General features: G+C 35.9%; 1 protein-coding gene across 3 annotated transcripts in view; it reads left to right on the top strand.

Annotated features, from left to right (window-relative positions):
- Positions 1-12,339, top strand: part of CUL5 (cullin 5) — a 97,311-nt gene extending 84,972 nt beyond the window's left edge. For all 3 annotated transcript variants that reach the window (XM_032642129.1, XM_032642128.1, XM_032642130.1), the window contains 6 exons: positions 1,938-2,061; positions 2,360-2,535; positions 3,102-3,263; positions 4,017-4,135; positions 4,751-4,874; positions 8,710-12,339. In XM_032642129.1, coding sequence (XP_032498020.1) covers positions 1,938-2,061; positions 2,360-2,535; positions 3,102-3,263; positions 4,017-4,135; positions 4,751-4,874; positions 8,710-8,904 — 900 coding nt within the window. In that variant the 3' untranslated portion in view covers positions 8,905-12,339. The remainder of the gene's footprint in view (positions 1-1,937; positions 2,062-2,359; positions 2,536-3,101; positions 3,264-4,016; positions 4,136-4,750; positions 4,875-8,709) is intronic.
- The last annotated feature ends 9,051 nt before the right edge of the window (positions 12,340-21,390 follow it).

The raw sequence follows: 21,390 nt of genomic DNA, 5'->3' as shown, positions 1-21,390 counted from the left end.
TGCCCCGGTCCGGGAAAATCCCACATGCCGCAGAGCGACTGGGCCCGTGAGCCATGGCCGCTGAGCCTGCGCGTCCGGAGCCTGTGCTCCGCAACGGGAGAGGCCACAGCAGTGAGAGGCCCGTGTACCCGAAAAAAAAAAAGGGCAAAGAATTCGAATAGACATTTCTTCACAAAAGATATATAAATGTCCAATAAGTGTATGCAAAGATGCTCAACATCATTAGTTATTAGGGAAATGCAAAGTAAAACCACTGGGATAGCTGAAAATTCAGACAATAACATGTTGGTGAGGAAGAGGAGAAATTGGAACCCTCATGCATTGCTGGTAGGAATATAAAATGGTGCAGCCACTTTGGAAAACTGACGGTTCCTCAAAAAGTTAAACATAAAGTTGACCCAGCAGTTCTACTCCTAGGTAATTCCACTCAAGAGAAGTGAAAACATAATGAGCACACAAAAAATTGTACATGAATGTTCACAGCTGCATTATTCATAATAGCCTAATAGTGAAAATAACCCACGTCAGTCAGCTGATAGATAAAATATGGTTTATTCATATAATGGAATGTTTTTGGTAATAAAAATAAATGAAGTGCTGATATATGCAACCATATAGATGTACTTTGAAAATATTATGCTAATAAGCAAAGAAGCCGGTTAGACCACATACTATATGATTCCCTAATACAAAGTGTCCACAGTAGCCAAATCTGTAGAGACAAAAAATAAATTAATGGTTTTCAGGAATGGAGGAGTGGGGGAACATGGGGAGTGACTGCTAGTAAGTATGGAGTTTCTTTTGGGGCTGATGAAAATGTTCTAAAGTTAGATAGTGGTGATGGTTGCATAACTCTGTAAATATACTGAAACCTGATTAATTGTACACTTTAAAAGGGCAAATTTTGAGGTACGTGATTTATATCTCAACACTGTTACTAAAATGAAGAGTAGTTTGACTAGTACTTGCCTTCTTGTCATGTAACTTACAAGTTACTTAGTGAGCACCTTTTGTATACTTTGAAGAGTTCTCATGCTCTGTAAGTTTGGATCAGCTTCCAAACTTTTGTCTTTTGGTCTTTCAAAGTCGTCAAAGTTTTTGCTGGCATCACTTCCTCTTCTTAATTTTTTTGTCACTACCACTTTTCTCATTTATGTTGATAATTTGCCTTCATTAAGTTCCTTGTACCTGCATGTTTAGACTCTTCAGCATTGGCATTATCAACAAACATTACAACCACAGTTAGCTCTTTCTTCAGAAACTCCATTTATGTTCTATTTTATTTTCATTTCCAACATTATTCCCTTCCTTCCTGCCTCCCTCCCTCCCTTCCTTTTCTTTCCTTTCCTTTTCTTCTTCTTCTTTTTTTTTTTTTGGTGTACTTTTATCATCTTTCTTGACCAATACCTCTTTCAGTTATCCGTTTTTGTAAAATGTCATGTGGATTTATCAGTGGAAGACATGGATGCAACAAAGCTACATGCTTTGCTGTCTGTGGGTGAACTGAATAAACAGATGACTAACAGATTTTGAAAGAAATATTGTGATTGGTCAATGATGTGATGTGCTTTGTTAGTGATTTGTAGATTGAGGAGCTAGAAGTGAAATTTGTGCTTTATGCATAACTCACGTTTAATATATAATGGTAATTGAAAGTTGAACAGTGTTGTTGGGGTACTGGTGTTCTTTTAACTGTACTGTGGTAATTGAAATTCATGCATATTGGAATCATGCACAGAAAGCCAGGATTGCCTGTATATTCTGTTTAGGTTCTAAGAATCAAATTTAATAGGTATTAGATTATAAACATTCTATAAATATAAGAGAGAAGAAGAATTTTGTATTAAATCATCTAAAACTTAGTTTTCCGTTAAAATTTTTCCTAATAGTATATCAGATTATTTATTATTTATTACTTCTGTCTTTCGTTTTCATAGGAAGTTGGTATGCCAGCAGATTATGTAAACAAGCTTGCTAGAATGTTTCAGGACATTAAAGTATCTGAAGATTTGAACCAAGCTTTTAAGGAAATGCACAAAAATAATAAATTGGCTTTACCAGGTATTATTTTATAATTACATACATTTTAAAAAACATTTTACAAAAGAATATCTTTGTTTTCTAGTAAATTAAAAATAAAACTAAGCAGTAATAGAGACAAAGATGTTAAAAAGTCCACATTCCTTGAAAATATCCTACAAAGCAGAATTTAGATTTACTAACTCTTATTTTGAAACAGAAAGACACTTTTAACAAAATCTTTAGAGTCTTATTTTTCACCAAAGCTTATCCTCTGTGTATGTATTTTACCCATTGTCAAGATTATTTGCTTTATATTTTCTGATATACTTTCCTATAGCTGATTCAGTTAATATAAAAATTCTGAATGCTGGTGCCTGGTCAAGAAGCTCTGAAAAAGTCTTTGTCTCACTTCCTACTGAACTGGAGGATTTGATACCCGAAGTAGAAGAATTCTACAAAAAAAACCATAGTGGTAGAAAATTACATTGGCATCATCTCATGTCAAATGGAATTGTAAGTAGATGGTGTGTTAGTTCAGATATTGGTTTGGCTGAAAGTAGCAGGACTCCAAATAAGATTTGTTTAAACAAGATAGATCTTTCCTTCTCTCACAAGTGAAAGTTTGAGGAGGTATAGTAGATCTGTTCCATGAAGTTGTTAGGGACATAGACTTCTGGTTACAGCACCATCCTTAAGGTATTCCCTTGCCTGCAGAATCCAGTATGATCCTCTCACGATGTCTGTCTTCCAGCCCAACGGGAAGGGAAAGATGTGAGGGTATAGCTTCCTTGAACGGCAACTTCTAGAAGTTTCTCCCATTATTTCCACTCAAATCTCATTGGCCAGAACTTAGTTACATGGCCACATTTTTGCTCAGGAAAGCTGGGAGGTGAGCCTTTATTCTGGACAGTCATTAAAGTCTGCTAAAATTTTTATTACCATGTAAGAAAGGAAGAATGGATATTGAAAGACAGCTCGCAGTCTTTTTGTATATAATCTCATATAAGAGATATTATAGTAGGTAGATGGTAATCATCATGAAGAGAGTCTTATTTTTTTAACTATTTTATCTATTATAGATAACATTTAAGAATGAAGTAGGTCAATATGATTTGGAGGTAACAACATTTCAGCTGGCTGTATTGTTTGCATGGAACCAAAGACCCAGAGAGAAAATCAGCTTTGAAAATCTAAAACTTGCAACTGAACTCCCTGATGCTGAGCTTAGAAGAACTTTATGGGTTGGTTTGTTTTTATGTTTTTTGTTTTTAACATTGCATCCTCTCACATAGCAGGAAACATGTGTTGGCTTGTGTTATAATAAATTTATGAATTCATAACACTCAAATGACTTTTAAGCAAGAAAAATACACTAGTGAGGTATTTATGGAAAAAAAATTGAAAATAAGCAAGTTACTAAGAGAATGGCAAGAGAGAGAGAAAGAAAGAGATTGAGTTCGTGTTTAAATTTTGCCTGTGAAGAGCATGACTAAAGATTTCATATTGAAAATGCGTTCAAAGTTTTTTATGATAACCAAAATTCTAAGAATAAGAAGACTTTGGTCCTTTTGAGGCCCTGTAAAATGTACTTATTAGCCTTCTCTTCAAAACTACATTTTACCCCCTACTCCATATGCCTGTTAAAAGTTCCAAAATAAATTATTACCTAGAGAGAAACAGCTGGTTTATAACCGGCAATGATGTTTGCTGTGGTCATATATGACCAATCCCTCTAGTTTGTTGTTGTTGTGTTTTTTTCATTGTCTTATTGTAAAGAGAGCATTTATTGCTTCCTCATAACCAACTCTTTTCTCCTCATTCTCTTTCCTCATTATGCATTTACATTGTTATATTCATGGAAGTACCAAATAAAATTTTGAATTATGAATTTGTGCTCATAATTTTTTATCACCTATATTGGTCATGTTGTAAAATTGATCTTGGTATTCTATAGTGTTTATAGAAGCTAATTGTTTTCTCTTTATTCTTCATAGTCTTTAGTAGCTTTCCCAAAGCTCAAACGGCAAGTTTTATTGTATGAACCTCAAGTCAACTCACCCAAAGACTTTACAGAAGGTACCCTCTTCTCAGTGAACCAGGAGTTCAGTTTAATGTAAGGTTTATGTTGATTGATCTAAAATAAAAATACCTTGTTTGAATTTTAATATTTTATTTTTAGCAAAATAATTTTCCTTACATGATATTTAAAACATCTGTATGCTGTCATCACTTTAGATTTATGCCATTTAGTTGTTTATTAAACATATTAATGAACTAGAGATGTTTATTATTTCTTTACATATTTTTCATGGATACATTTTGGTGTCTGACATACTATATTGCTTTTCATCTTTAAAGTAAACATCCTTTTGCACTCTAAAGCAGCTTTATCCACACGGAGTACTGTCTCCTTTAGATCCAATTAGAAGATAATGTTGAATTACAACCTACATATCTTCAATTATCTAATCACTTTCATGGCATATAAATTATATTAACTTTGTTATTACAGGGAGCATAGTCACACTTATTACCAGAGCTTTTATCATGTTTGAGGGAAATCATAGGGTTCATTTTAATAAAGCTACATGTTGGTTATTTGTCCCTTAAACAGTGTTGGATATTAATTTTTAGACTATTTCTAAATATTTTCTCTTAGACATTGTTGCTATAATATGATGTTTAAAAAGCCTTTCACTGTAAAATATTTGATTTAATGTTTTTATAGAAAAAATGCAAAAGTTCAGAAAAGGGGTAAAATCAACTTGATTGGACGCTTGCAGCTCACTACAGAAAGGATGAGAGAAGAAGAGAATGAAGGAATAGTTCAACTAAGAATACTGAGAACCCAGGTTTGTAATATTAAGACACAGTGTCTAAATTTTGAAAAATGTTGTTTTTTTAATTTCAAATCTTTTTTTAAAGTTAAAGGAATGTAGGTACTCACACTTTTCGTGCAGAAGAGCTAATTTTCAATTTACTGAAATATAAAAATTGTATTAGTAACATTCTCTTAGTTGCGCAAAGAGATGTCTATATGACTTGGTGGTCTCTGGTAGGTTCTGTTGGTTGGGCAGAAACCTTGGTTTTAGGTTATGCTTCTCTGACTGCATGTCAAAGAGAATAAATGTATATCAGCAACAAGTACGATTCTAGGATTGAGTATTTAAAATTTAATTTTAACACTTCTAATTCCATTGTAATGGGAAATTAGGGACACTTTAAAAAACGTATTTTAAAACTAGGATTATACCTTCTGAACATGATAAAGAATACCTATTGCAAACTAATGTATGACTGTTTTAACTTTAGAAATAGTCTTATTAAAACCAAGTAGTTCCACTTTTACTGTTTTCATTTAATATTGTTTGAAACTATTGGCCAATGCAGTCAAGCATGAAACAAAAAAGAAGAAAAGATTAAAATTTTTCACTTCTTGTAGATCATATAATATGATAAAGGAACAGAGAAAAGATAAATAAAAATCAAATGCTTTTCTATTTAGCAATAAACAAATAAATAAATTTAAGAAAATAAAAGAAGAAACCATAGAATTCACAGGCATTTCTTTAAAAAGCAGTGTGTTGGACCTGTATGAAGAGAGGGGCCTTCACCTGAGAGATTCAAAAGGAGATTTGAATAAATAGAAAGATCATGTTCCTTTCTTTCTTACTAAATTTTTTAATTGAGGTATAACTTACATGTAATAGAATACATATTTCATAGTTTTCAGTGTGTTTTGCTAAATGTGTATACCTGTGTGACCATCACCTCAATTAAAATACAGAACATTTCTATCACTCCAGTAATTTCTCCATGTCTCCATTCAGCCAATCTCCACCTTCAACCCACCTGATTCCTGTCACCATTGCTTTGTTTTGCCTGTTCTTGGTCTTCATATACATGGAATCAGACAGTGTACTCTTTGTATCTGGCTTCTTTTTAACATGAAATACCATTTGTTGTTGTTTTTTTTTTTTTTTTTTTGGCTGCTTTGGGTCTTCATTGCTGCGTGCGGGCTTTCTCTAGTTGCGGAGAGCAGGAGCTACTCTTTGTTGCAGGGCGCGGGCTTCTCATTGTGGTGGCTTCTCTTGTTGTGGAGCACAGGCTTTAGGCACACAGGCTTCAGTAGCTGCAGCACACGGGCTCAGTAGTTGCGGCACATGGGTCCTAGAGCGCACGGGCTTCAGTAGTTGTGGCACATGGGCTCAGTAGTTGTGGCTCGCAGGCTCAGTAGTTGTGGTGCACAGTCTTAGTTGCCCTGTGGCATGTGGGATCTTCCTGGACCAGGGATCGAACCTGTGTCCCCTGCATTGGCAGATGGATTCTTAACCACTGTGCCACCAGGGAAGTCTGAAATACCATATTTTTTAATGATAAGGCTGAATAACTTCCCATACTAGTAACAAGTCTACTGAATTTCATATAAAAATTCAACTAGGAATATTTTTGCAATTTTAAAAATTGATTCTCAGTTTTATCAGAAAGAACAAATAGATGAGAGTAATTGAGAACCTTAAAAAAATAAGGTGTTAATGGTAGTGGAACTTGCCTTGCCAAATATTAAAACTTATTAAAATATCTACAAAAATAAAATAGCATAACATACAGATTAATAGAAGAAAATAGCTCAGAATTAAACCTCCTATTTAAGTGTAGATGAACTTTGCAATAAAGGAAATCATTTCCGTGGCCCATGAAAAGAGAATGTATTATTCAATAAGAGATTTTGGAAAATTTTACTTCTGGGAGGAAAAAGCATGATATAGTCTTAGTTTATGGCTACACCAGGATAAATACAGATGGATTAGAGTTGAGATGTGAAGTGGAATGGGCAGGTATAGTCATACTATAAGATGTGCAAAGAAAATGAAGTTTTTTTGTTTTGTCTAAAACTGATTCATAATAATGCTCAATCTGCTAATCCAAGCTATCCCTTTAGGTAATGCTCAGACTTATTTCTCCCTGATTGTACTCCACCCATCCTTGTTCTTTGCTGTTTTCACAGATGGCATCTGCATGTATTGAGGTTGAGAGAAATTCACTTGACTTCATAGTGACAGTGAAGGGATTGTCCTATCTGTACAGTTGTAACAGTGTTCTAGGTTTTTGGTCTTGTCAGCTCTAGAGTGCTTTATCTGTCACCTATGGGAATTTGACTTTCTATTGCTATCTATTGCTGATGTCTGTAGCAGATGAACTATGGTTTATTCTTTTTCCAGTTGGTAAGGACCACGTGGCCTCTTTCCTGTTCTGGCTGCCTGTCCTCTGCTCTTACTGAGCTCTTGAGCCCTCTGAGCCTCTGCTACATCTTCTTTGTGGCCCTTGGCCTACATGGCACACTGTTATCATCTGCTGTTACAGGATCACCCTCTCCTGACACTGAAGGCCCTGTGGCAGGTCCATTGGCTCTAAACTCTAATCATATGGGAACTGAGAGAAATTCAGGAGTGCAAATTACTTCCATCATATCATGCCACTTTTCAAGTGACCTCCAACCTATTAAATGGGACCAGGGCCAGAACCCCTCTGTTTTTCTCTTAATATCTCTAAGACAGCCATCTTCACCTCTACCCAAGCTAGAATAGGAGAAATTGGAATATTTACAGTTGTTCCTCTCCTACTTACTGGTTTCCGTAATGTACAAGTGCCTGTAGGGGGACAGACTTTTTCCATCTTCTTTCTTTCTCTCTGGACCCTTGACATAAACCCCTGTGATCAAGAGCCTGGATCTGGACATACTGACATTGGGAGTAATTCACCTGACCTCCTAGTGGCAGTGTAGGAATCCTCATATCTGTACAGGGGAAGTTGAAGGTATACTTTTCTCACACTGAGTAGTGCCTGACTCCCAAGCCTATTGCCTTGTAGCCAAACTCCATTTTCAATGTTAAAAAGCAAATATTGATTCCTTTTTTTGTTTTCACATTTCTTTTATAATGAATTCTAACCTCCACTAAGGCAGATGAATACCTTTTGTTGACTAAGCAGACACCTTGTACTGGAAAAGGCAAAAGAGAAAATATGTAGTAATTTTCTAATTTTCCTTATTAAAAGAATAATAATAATTAAAGAAATCATTAAGGAAGCTATTGATAAAATTGATTTAGATGAAAAGTGCTTACTCCTACAGAAAGTTAAACCATTTAATTGAGTCAGTACAAACTGAAGATACTTATAACAAGTACAGTTTATTAATCTGATAAATTTATAAAGAATAGTAATTATTAATTTTTGAAACAGACAGCAACTGGCCTCTACTGCTATACAAAGAAGTAACTGTGAATACAAGGGAAAAAGTATGTGTAAGGGGTTTGTTGTATCTTAGTTGATAGTTGATTCTTAACACAATATCAGGTTATATACATATTGTGTTCACAGGTAAAATAAACTTTTTAAATGTACATAGTGTGGATACGAAGGAATGAAAGGAAATACACCAAAACCTTAGGTGTGATTTTCTTTTCATCAGAGAAGTTATGGGTAATTTTGTTTTTCCTCATTTTTTAAAATCTCCATAATATGCAGATTTTATTTTTCAGAGTGAAAAAAAGATAACTGGTCTCAAGATTAATCTAGTGATTGCTAATCATTTGGATAGGTATTGGATAGAAGATAAAATACATTAAAAGTCATTTTTTGTTTTGTTTTACTTAAAATAATTTAATATTTTATTTTTTCTTTTAGGAAGCTATCATACAAATAATGAAGATGAGAAAGAAAATTAGTAATGCTCAGCTGCAGACTGAATTAGTAGAAATTTTGAAAAACATGTTCTTGCCACAAAAGAAAATGATAAAAGAGCAAATAGAATGGCTAATAGAGCACAAATACATCAGAAGAGATGAATCTGATATCAACACTTTCATATATATGGCATAATTTTGAATATCATGGACAGTATTAAGAACCAAAATTTTGGAGTGCTTGGGCAGAAAGTTCTTGCAGTTTGTGCTAGAGGAAGGTTTATTTGGACTTTGATTACATAAATATTAAAATCTCTGCCTTACCTAACAAAACAACTATATTTTGCCAATCACATTAGTTAGCATGGTGGCATTCCCTTCATGTTGCACACTCTGTTTTAACAGCATGCCGTTTTGTGGAGAAACTTGCATTCATGAAGAGCCCATGATGAACTTTTAAAAATCTGATTTATACCCACTGGAAGAAATACAGTTGGGAAGGGTGAAAGTGGGGTTCTTGTTGCTTTTCTTTTTTCTTTTTTTTTTTTCTTTTTTTCCTCTCTTACAAAAATGTACTTGCACAAGGAAGGATCTTCAGATGTTTGTGTGCTGAAAAATGCTGTTACGTTTTGTTTTAAAAAATGCAATTAAAACTAGAAATAGCACTCTTGGTTTCTTTTGATCAAAAGAGTGAGCTGGTCTACACAACATTGGGACAGGGCAGGTATAGGTGAAAAGATAAGTTTATAATAGTATCAAATTATATGTTCAAACACCGCTTCAGTATCGCAGCTGGATTTTAGTGGTGACTTAAAAATGGTATTAAATTTTTCCAACTAAAAAATGTTGGCTTTCTTTAAGCAGGAGACTACTGTCTTAGTTGTTTATTGTTAAATGATGAAGAGTTTTTTAAATCTTACATGGCTAAGAGAGCTTGTTTTGAAAAAGTGAAGCTCATATTAATTATTATTTTAATTGTTTAAAAAAATGTATGGAGATAGGTTGGTCGATTGCAGAGTCAAAACAGCAAAATAAGCATATTAAGTGTTTACTAAGATACTTAGTGTTTATATACTTAATATTTATTATGCCATATTCAAATTTATTAAAAACAAGACAGAAATCTCCTGCTTTAATATAATACAGTTATATAACTGACCACTTAATCTGTAGCATAGAAATATTTTGAAATTTTAAAGTCTCATGATTAGGGATTTATAACCTCAGGTTTCTGGAAAGGAAGACATTCTGTTTTAAAAAGTAATAATTAGGTATCAGTCACCTAGGAGGAAGAGAAAAACCACAACATAGACCTGAAAAGCATAAGCAAAATTGTTGCAATCTTAATATGAGCAGTAAACTTGCCAAATATATGTACATATATATTTATATATTTTAAAAATAAGCATTTAAAAAATGTTCAGAAGGCAACACTTACCTTGTTCCTTTTAGTCAATCCAAAGTAGCAACTTACTAGTTGCTGGCAACTGAATACCCAGAGTAATGGAGATTTTAGGACTTGAGGACATGAACAACTTAAAAGAGAAAAACTTACTCCCCTTTGGGAAAGAATGGCTCAACATGGATTTTATTCATTGTGGTGCACATTTCAAATTTTCTTGCAAATTATTTTATATTTTATTTGATATTAAGTAATATTTTAAATTATTTTGATGATAGTAGGAAATGGAGTGCCAGAGTGTTGAAAGGCGTACAGTATTATTACAGAGTGCTTTCAAGAGCATTTCATGGAATCTGTCCCCAATCCCAAGAGACTTTGTGAGCTGCCTGCTGAAAGGAAGGACAGCAAATTTAAAACATTTTTAAGGTTTTGCTGGCTATAGTCAAAGGCCTATTCTGAAACTCATAAGAAATTGGAATTTTGTTTCTAATTTAAAATCTTACATTTGAGCTCTAAGGTAGCATATGTCAGTTATTAGACCAAGCATATTGTGAAGATTAAACTAAATTAGCACTCACTGTTTTCTCTAATTAGATGACTGTTAACAATGGATAAATTCAAAATTTTTAAAAACTGATAATTTGGTAATAATTGTGGCCCTTATGTTTAATAAATAGTTTGGTATTGGCATATTTGCTTATCTGATAAAGGGGCGCCAAAGGAGGAAGCAATGGAAAGGAAAATTACAGGCCATTTCTTAAAGTTTAAGATTTGTTGTTGTTTTAAACCAGAATAGTTCTCAGAACTTTTTTTGGAATTTCTAATCTTTTTTTAGTCATTTAAGAATGAGAGCCATGATGTGTTGATTTACAAAGGCAAATTTAATGCAAAAGTGGGTAACTCTAAATCCATAGCAAAGTTTTCTAATAATTTTATAAATTTTTAAATTGCTAATTATGTCCTAATTGTATTTTGGGGAATAGAACAGCAACAAATACTGTAGACTTACAGTTTTCATCATTTTGTTCATTATGTATACAAAAGTATATCTGACTACTTTTTGGTGTTTATGAAAACCATTTAGTTGACAAGGTGCCTATACCATTGTTGAATTTTCTTTAAGTATATTTTGACAACAGATTTGCTAATTTAAAAAAAAAAAAGGATCTGGAAAAAAAACTACCAGCAATTTGCTAAAGATACAGAATCACAGTTAGTATCCTTTATTACTAAGTCCCTTTTCTCTAATGTGCACTTAAAATTAGTGCTATCTGAGCAGGGATGAACTCTGACATAGTTAAGGGGAAAAATATATACATATATATGCATATATTTTTTTCATGAGCAGTATGGCAATAGGACACTTCAGAGGTTAAGATTTGAACATTCATCTTCTAATATAAAGGTGGAGCCATCTTGAAAATGTTAACCTTTATTGCCATCTCATTGCCAGAGTAAGTAGATATGAAACAAAACTTACAAAGTGAAAATACAGAACAATTTTAATGCTTGCAATGAGTTAAATATTTAGAGTATTACTGTTCTAATGATTTAATGAGTATCTTGAAATAAATTCTGAAGTCTTCCAATTTTTACATTTATTGGAGGGGTCCCTGCATTCTGGCAAACTTTATTTCTCTTTCTCTTATTTTGTGCATAAATGTTAAAATTTCCAAAAATGAAATGTTAGCTTTCTTATTTTTACCTTTTATTAAATTTAGTACAAACTATGACCGGAGTAGTTTAAAAGTATTTTGTATTATTTGCAGTAGGATGTCATTGGCCCTGCTCAAAGGGCAAATTTTAAAAATTCAATTTGGGTGAAAGTTTTGCTAGTTTTCCAGAAAGATTTGCTATCTTAAACTCAAGCTTGTTTTTTCTATTTTCATGTAAATGACTGGGATGCTATCTTATAAACTCTTCCAATGTCATGTTTGTGAAATAAACATTACAATGAGAGCTTTCCTGTCATCTACACTATATATGTTGTCTGGAGTGTTGAACAAATTTGAGTTCCTAAGTTGTAATCTATCCTCGTATATACAATTTTGAATGTGTGCCACTACATACTGAGATGATAATGCTGTACAATTTTAAATGGTAGCAGTTTCTGTATGCAGTAGGCTGAAATATTTTGATGAACTGCTTAATTTTTGGATTTTATTTTTTAAGTTGTATAATTTATTTTCTTGCAAAATAAAAATGTAATATAAAAGCTTTCACCTATCAAGAAAATGTTGATGTTCTACTGTAAAATAGTTTCTGAGAGTTTAGTTAAAATTTTTATAATAGGTATATTTATATATTTAATTGTGAAATAGTAAATCTTAGCCAGCCTTAGGAATCAGAAATATGAAAAGTAACCCACTTATTTCTTTTAAATTTCAAAATCTAGTTCAAAATGAAAGCTAACAGGAATGTAGCTTTTCCATTGATGATGGCATAGGGCTATCATGCCTGGAAGAGGTCAAAATTTTCAAACCTGAAAGTAATTAATGCATTCATTCATCCGTTTAGACAGGTCATGTCATAACCAAAATTTAAATTTTATATCAGACAAAAGTAAAAAATATATCACAAATTATTTCATGTTTTGTATATTTTTGGAAGTTTGTGAATATTTAAATTTCAAAGCTAGAGATAGTTGTAATAAGGTTACGAAGATGGACTGTGTCGTAGTCTTGGTGGTTGTAACAAAGTACCATAGACTGCATGACTTATAAACCAACAGAAATTTATTTCTCATAGTTCTGCAGGCTCAAAGTCTGAGATCAGAATGCCAGCATGGTTGGTTCTGGTGAGGAACCTCTTTCAGGTTGCTGCTGACTTCTCACTGTGTACTCACATGGCAGAAAGAGGGTTTAGAGAGCTCTGGGTCTCCTTTATAAAGGCACTAATCCCATTCACAAGGGCTCCACTCTCATGACCTAATTACCTCCCAAAGTAAATGCCCCACCTACCAATAACATCACATTGGGGATTAGGTTTCAACATAGGATTTTTGGAGAGAGACAGACATTCAGTCTTTAGCACTTCATAATGACCCTAAAATCAACCTTGGACTTTCTGGGATTTGGAGGTGGGGGGAAATTGACTTGGAAATGAAGGCAGAGAAAAGTGTGGCCTCAGTTTAAGATTCCCCAGAACGTAGAAACAGGTTAGGCATAGAAACAGGCAGAAGCTTCTGGGCCCCTTACTTGCCCATGTCTCCCAAGGCGCTGGGAGGGGCCCTAAGAGTTTTGTATTTGTGATTTATATTATTTTTCTCAAAGAGAATCCCCTAAATATCCAAGGTTGAATCCAGTCCTGCTAAAACTGAATGCAAAAAGAAACGTGTCTGGCACACAGAAGGCATTCATGTGTGGATTGAATGAATGAGGTGTGTGTGCCTGAGAACAGAGTAGAGTTTAATACTTTGTTTTAAATGGGAAGAGTTTATTTTCTAATTGCCTATTCTAGACTGTAAAATCAAATACGGACTTTGCCATGTCACTAAACTTCTATTTTAACCAATGGACAGTCTGGAACAGGGGTCTTAGACGGTTGAGGAGTTACAGACTTTTATGAGCGTCTGATTAAAGAAAAAGACATGCATATAAAGATACGGACAATTCTGTTTATAAATTTTAAGTATTCTAACACTCAAGATTAAAAATCTTTGATAATGAGATCCCACAGTGAGTAAAGAGAGTAAGTAGCAGCCTGCTCTCTGAATTGGTAACAGCTTAATGTCACAAGTGCTGATTCAAACTTAGATCTATACTAGTTTTTGTCTGTTTTTATCTAAAGAATGACAGGAGACTTCCCTGGGTGTTATTGGGGTTTGCTATTTTCATTAATGATAAATGCAGTATTTTATTATTGTGGTTGCTGAAGCAGACTGATACTACTTAGATGTTTCTTTGACATTGGCTGATGGTTGAAGGGTAGCAGTGGGAACCAGGAAGGCAGAGAGGAAAGAGCCAACTTTGCAGCAAGCCAGGTTTGAAAATTAACACTCCTGTTAAGAGACCACAATTATACCTCTAAGAAAGGGTGGGGCTTGGGACTACCTTTACAAGGCCCTTTTCCTATGGCTGCTAAGTGTGTAATTTTCTTTTTTTTTTTTTTTGTAATTTTCTTGCCCCCTACTCTACCTTACCTCTTCCATTCTCAGCAGATGACCTTACTTTGGGAATATAAGCAGAGAAAATAAAATAAGGCTTTCAGGCATGCACTTTCATAACTTGCTTTCTCTACCTCTAAACTTTAACAGTGTCCATTTTCATCTGCCTACGCCTCACTTCTTACTCGAGGCCAACTGTTTTTTTTATCTTTTCCTGAATTCTTTCTGCTTCTGTGTTTTGCTCCAGAATACCTACATTTCCTGTATCTTCCAAACATCTTTTTATTAGTTATTTCCTCCTTAGCCTCCAACAGGGGTTCTCAAAGTTTTGGTCCACAGACCAGCAGCATTATCATTATCAAGAACTTGTTGGAAATGCAAGTTTTTGAGCTCCACCCCAGACCTACTGATTCAGAAAGTCTTTGTTGGGGGGCAGTGTCTCAGCGATCTGAATTTTAATAAGCCTTCCAGGTGATGCTGATGCACTAAAGTTTGAGAACCACTGTCTTACAAACATTGAAGTATCCGCCATCCTTAAAAAAAATGCCTTCCCCTACCTTGGTCAAGTTATGACCCTTGTTTTCCTCCTTCCTCCATCTTCTGCTAAACATCTTGAAAGAACAGTCTACAATCTGTCTCTATTTCTTCTACTTAGTACTCATTGGCTTATGTCCCCACTGGTCCTCTTGCCAAGGTCATCAGTGACCTCCTATTGCTTAATCAGAAGCTCATTTTCAATCTTCCTCTAACTTGACCTCCTTACAGCATTTGCACCTTGAACACTCCTGGTTATTGAATTTTGTTCGTCTCTTGACTTCAAAGATGCCATTCTTTCCTGGTCCCACATTTATCTCTCAGTTTTCTCAGTCTCATTCTCTGGCTCTTCCTCTGCCTGCACATCCCAGAATTTCATCTCCATTTCTACTCTTGCTGAGCTACATACTCTTCCTGGGTAATTTTATCTACCTCTGTGGCTTCAACCACCGTCTGCATGTTGATGCTCCAGACTGTCTGCAACTGCTTGCAAGATCAACATGTATTTCCAGGTATTTCTTGAACATCTCATCATCCATCACAGACTTGCTCCACTTAATAACTATCTCCATCTTCCAGGTTAGCAACCTTCATTTGACTGTCTATTGACCCCCTCCCCACACCACATTATTGATTCTAGTTATGTATTGTCTCTAGAATCTGACCTTTGTTCGCCTTTACTTCTGTGTTCACTGAATGAATAAGAACATTTCATAGTATGCTTATACTAGGTGAAGTAGGTAGGGACTAGCTGTTGGGTTGCTTCTTAGCCTACGTTTGGAAGTAGACTAAGTGTACTGAGTGATAAGTAGTGGTCAGTAAGATTATGTTTGCTTTAAATCTGTGGCATTTCTGGACCACTGTCCTAGCTCTAATTTTTCTCTTAATTGAGCTCATACCTCAATGTCTGAGGCCTAAGACAGCAGCAGATGTAAATTGGGTCATTCCTTTTAGCCTGTGGCTGAGGAGCCACTCCAAATCTAAAACATAAAAGCAGGAAAAGGACTTTCATCATTTAAAAAATTTCCCACATTTTTTAGTGCAGTTCCTTGCTGAGTTAGGGGCCCCACTACTTGTAAAATTGAATTGAAAGGCTTGGGAGCCACTGTTGAGCAGACCTCCTAAAGGTGGAGGAACATGTAACAAGCCCAAAAGTCATTCTTGGGACAAGTAGGACTTCTGTCTTACACTTACTAAGAACTTCCTAAAATATCTTCTTTTGTATCTTTTTGTTCTAAACCCCAAGATAAATCATATGAAAGTTATTTTTAGGAACACTCTTCTGTTGCGCCATCTTTCATTACAATGAAAATGTAATCATTTTCTTGTTGAATACCTGTTGTCAAATGACAAAAATAGGACAATTTAATAATGAGTTTGATATCCTTTATTCAAGGGAAAACTTATACTCCCCATGGATTTGGGGGAGTACAGTGCCTCACAAGCAGCGGAGTACTCTTCCTGAGGGATTTGGGGCAAGAGCGAGTTTTATAGAGCTTTAGAAGTGGCAAAGTGGAAACAGCATGATTGGCTTGGAGGTCAGGGATTTCCTTATAAGACTAGCAGGTCAATCAGGGAATAAGGAAAGAGTATTTGGCTTAGTTAATTGTCTGAGTTTGCATATCTGACCTTACTTAGAACAAAGAAGTTATTACAAATTCTTGGCAGTTGGGGGTTGGCTGGTTTGATATACTCTATTTCTGGTCAAGTGAAGCATTTACAGGGACATGAAAATTATCTAAGTTTCAGTTTGCTGACATGGCACCCTAGGCAGGAGGAGCTTCACCCTGGGCTTGGAAAATTATTTCAACAATGGGGTACAAACATTTCTAGATATCTGCTAAAGAAGCTCTTGACACTGTCCTTCCCAGGATTTCAAGAAAGGAGATGTTTTGTGGGGTATATAATTAGGAAACATAAGGAAGTGACATGTAATTTGACTCAGGATGAGTATATTAGTTTCCTATGGCTGCCATAACAAAATACCACAAACAAATTTATTTTCTCACAGTTCTGGAGGCTAGAAGTCTGAAATCCAGGTGTTGGCAGGGTTGGTACCTTCTGTAGGGTCTAAGGGAGAATCTATTCCATGCTTCTCTCCTAGCTTCTGGTGGTTGTTGGAATTCCTTGGTGGTTCATTTTTTGTAGGTGCATCACTCCAGTCTCTGCCTCCTCCACATGGCCCTCTCACTGTGTGTGTCCTTTCTTGTTATAAGGACACCAGTCATTGTATTTAGTTTAGGGCCCACCCTAATTCAGTATGACCTCAACTTGATTACATCTGCAAAAACCCTATTTACAAATAAAGTCATTCACAGGCAGTATTTGTGGGGGACACTAGTCAAGCTAGTACAACGAGTTATTCCAACAGACTAACTATGATAGAAGTTACTTGTTACAGAAGAATTTAATTAGAAGTGAATAACAAATATCCTTGTATTGTGAATCGAATACATGCATTTTTTCTAAACTCTTAAGAAAATTGTTTATTTTCCACTTTGTTCTCTGCTATGAAAATATTATTCTAATGTTCCTAAAACTAACTTATACTTTTAGAAAAGCACTCTGGGGCTTATGACTATAGTTATGGACATTTATAAAGAGGAAGAGGCCAAAAAGTTTATTTTATCAATACTGATAGTATACTTTCCAAAACATAAGACTCCACTTACACTTATTGGCTAGATCTCTAACAAATGTAGTTAACTTAGAATCCAAGATTAGGTACATTTCGAAAGAGGTAGTCTTTATTAACGACTCTATGTCCAGACACTGTGTTATCTAATGTGATAGGAATGATAACTTGAAGCTACAAATTCAGATATGCAAAAAAAAAAAAGCTTTAAATTCTCTCTAAACTGGACTTAATTTTTTTTTTATTCAAACACTTTATTTCTATCTCATGGAAGAAATTTTAATCTAGTCATTTTCACCTAAACTCAGTCAAATTCAGTTATCTTTTCATAAATTTTAAGTTAAAGGTTTGTCACTTTCAGGATTGTTCCCTTCACCCCTTCTATCTTGGGTATGATATCGTCCTGGTCTGCCTCATATCCAGCATGGTAACGCCTGTATGACTTGTATGGTGAGGCCCTCTTTCCCAACAGTGGAGCCTCTTGAGGATCACCAGCTCCAGTTCAGCTAACTTCTGTACTCTTCACAGCTATAACAGGAAAATCACCCATTTAGCTGTATGGGGGAGCTCTTTGGGTCATGGGGACTTTCTGTGAGGCTACCTTAGGCTCCTCATATCCAAGCACCCTAAGCAATCTTCCATTTAACCTCGAGTGCTCATGTGGGCTCCCTTTTCAGACAAGCTGGTTTGAATCAGGGAACTGAGTGAGATCCACTCTCCGTCATACCACTGAATTTATTCTGTGTGTGTGTGTGTGTGTGTGTGTGTGTGTGTGTGTGTGTGTGTAGAGGGGATGATTCTAACGTCACATTCCCCTGTGGCTGGGCTGCAGCAGGACACAGAGATCAGGGACACTCCTCAGAGGCTGATCCTCTGGCTTCCTCTCCAGCTCTAGCCTTTCTCCCCTGAGTTCTACTTAACTAGTATTGCATAGGGGTAGGAAAAATGGATTTCAAATACTTGTTGTCTTCTACCTGAACTGTGACTTTAGAATTCTGTAATAAAAAGTTTAGTGTCCTGTTGTCTGTTTGCTTTGGTTCTGCTTCCCCTCAGGGTGGTTGTGGCTTCACATCCGGGGTGTGAATGGGGATTATCACAGATGTATAAAGAAGTGGAGGTGGAGGGTGCAGCGTGACACAGCTCACAGCATAATCTGATTCTCTGCTACCTTTCTTTTTATAATTCTTGCTCCATCTACTTTGGTGAGTCCTCTTCCTCCACCTAAATGCAGGTGTTCCCCAAGTTTCTTTCTCTGTAGACTCTTTGGGTAATTTCATCTATTTAATACCGTCAACAATTACCTCTTTGCCCTAACTCCCAATTCTATGCTTTGAATGGATTCCTAATTAAATTTTTTGGATAAATGTAAATAAAGATCAGAATTAGATTTTATTTATTTAGGAGTCTAAGTGTAAGCCACTCAAGTGCTACAATTATTCTTGTTGCAGTGAATTTCCCTATTTTCTTTAAAAAAAAAACTTGACTTTCCAAATTCCTAGATTCTTAAATGAAATTATTAACTACATTTTGGCTGCCTTATTTTTCTGAATTTTAGTTTGAAGGGAAGCTATCTGCTGTAGCTCAGGAGTAAATTTGTTCTCCTTCTCTCCCAACTGCCCCTAAGTCTCTTTGAACTTCTCTAGAAGTCATCCTGTCCAACATAGTGGCAATATTTCCTGATAGTGCTTTTGACAGCAGAATTGTCCACAGCTGACCCCTGTGCTTCTAAGGCAAGTCTCTCATAAGGCAAAACTAGTGTAGAGGTTAAGAGCCTAGTTCTGGCAACCAGACAGCCTGGGTCAAATTGTAGCTCTGTCACTAATTACTTGCTCTGTGACCTTGGACAATTTATGGAATCTAAGTTTCCTCATCTGTAAAATGAGTAACAAAGCTCCCTAATTCATTGGGTTTTTGTGAGGATTAAAGAATTAAACAGTGAAAGAAATGCCCCATACTAAGAACTATGTAAGGAGCTATTATTATAACCAGTCATCTTTTGCTGTTTGTTCACCTAGTGTATTTATTAGCCTTGGCCTCTGTTTATTAGGCCAGACTAGCTGCTTAATTTTCTCAGTTATTTCTTTAAAATTCAACTTTTTCAGATAAAGATGTGATATATCTTGTACATTTCACACATGCACAAACACACACACACACACACACAAACAAAATTTCAGCACTGGTACACATTGTAATGATTTCATAGCCATTAAAGCAGTAGGTACAAAAAAGTTTGTGCTTGGCCTACAGTAGGGTCAGCAAGAGAGAAGGCTTGAGTGTGACATTCAAAGGAAGTAGGCAGGACTTGGTGACCTATTGATTATAGAGGAGCTGGTAGGTGAAGGTACTACACACCACTCTAAGGGACCAACCTAGGGTGATTGGGAAAGTAAAGTTAGGGGTGCTGTATTTATCTATTGCTATGTAAAAATGACCCCAAAACATAGTGGCTTAAAACAACAATAGCCATTTATTTTCTCTCGTTTCTGTGGATCATGAATTCAGACAGGGCACAGGAAGGGATGGCTGGTCTCTGCTCCATGATGTCTGGGGTCTCAGCTGGAAGGTTGAAGGCTGGGACTGGAAATCATCAGAGAGCTTTTTTTAATCCATATTTCTGGCTAGGCCTAGCCTGGGAGGTCACATACCTCACTTCTGTGATACTCCATGGTCAGGGCAGTCAGTATTCCCTCCCCAGATTCAAGGGGAGGGAACACCGACCCCACCTCTGGTTGGAGGAGTGAGCATGAGTCATATTGAAAGAAGAGCTTGTAGGGTAGGCTAATTGTATGATTAGGCTGTTCTCTTGCTCTCTGTACATCCCTCAACCAGACCCTGCTTCACCTATACCCTACTCACCTGACTGACCTTCCCTCTTAATCATAGAGCCTGATCAGTAAATGCCTACCTACTTGCCCTGGCCCCAGCTAGTGAGTGTTGTAATCTTTAAATCAGAACAGCTCCACAAAGATGGTTTATCAAAGGGGCAGTGAGGGTTGTCTCCTCTGCTGGTTTCCCTGGTAACTGATGAGGCAACCTGATATCAATTCCCCCGTAACAATTCCCTCTTCTTCCGGTAGGGAAGACTGTTGCCACTGCCAGCCTGCCATCTGCTGCCAACAATGGTGTGTCTCTCCAGGACCCTCTTGCTTTGGGTGTAAGTAAGATCCCCTACCCAATAAACCATTGATGTCTCTGTCGCTAACTCTGGATTCTTTCCATCTTGAGGCTGGGCAATTACAAACTTTGAAGTCCTGCTGGGGTGCAGCCCAACACTAACTTTTGGTGTGGCCAACTTTGAAAAATACAATCTCCCACTTGTTACAAAACATAATTAAGGGTGGGGATTTTAGTTTAGGAAAAACCTGGGTTTGGCTTGGAGTAAGTAGGGTTAAAGTGCTCACTTTGTATGTTGTCACTCCTATCTTCTGTATAAAGTAAGTATAGGGAATTCCCTGGTGGTCCAGTGGTTAGGACTCCGCACTTTCACTGCTGTGGGCCTGGGTTCAATATCTGTTGGGGAACAAAATCCCACAAGCCACTTGGGCAAAAAAAAGCCAAAACAACAACAACAAGCAAAATTAAAGAAATAGAAAAAAATTAAATAAATAAATAAAATAAATATAAACGAAAACAATGTTACAAAGACACAAAAATTTGCTGTCTCCAGCTGAAGATCCAAAATTAAGCAGTGGGTTCCCAAAACGTGAGAACATCATACCTAACACATCATTCTCTGGAAATAGGTACAGGAAAGCAATGCCAGGTACAGGAAAGCAATGCCATGTAATGCTATCAGTTCAGACCCCAGCTCTACCACTTTCCAGGCCATCATGGAAAAATAAGTTAACTTCTTTGTAGCTCAGTTATCTCATTAGTTAAGGGTGGAAAATAATAGCATCTAATTCATGGAGTTTTTGTGAAGGTTAATATAATTTTATTAATTGTTCAAAGTTAGGCATTAATGTTTCCTATTCCTCTTCTTCCTCCTACTAAGAAACAATTG

This window comes from Phocoena sinus, chromosome 8, assembly GCF_008692025.1.
Source record: "Phocoena sinus isolate mPhoSin1 chromosome 8, mPhoSin1.pri, whole genome shotgun sequence".
Taxonomy (NCBI): Eukaryota; Metazoa; Chordata; class Mammalia; order Artiodactyla; family Phocoenidae; genus Phocoena; species Phocoena sinus.
Note: the sequence above shows the minus strand (reverse complement) of the source record. Positions and strands in the feature narration are given on the sequence as shown.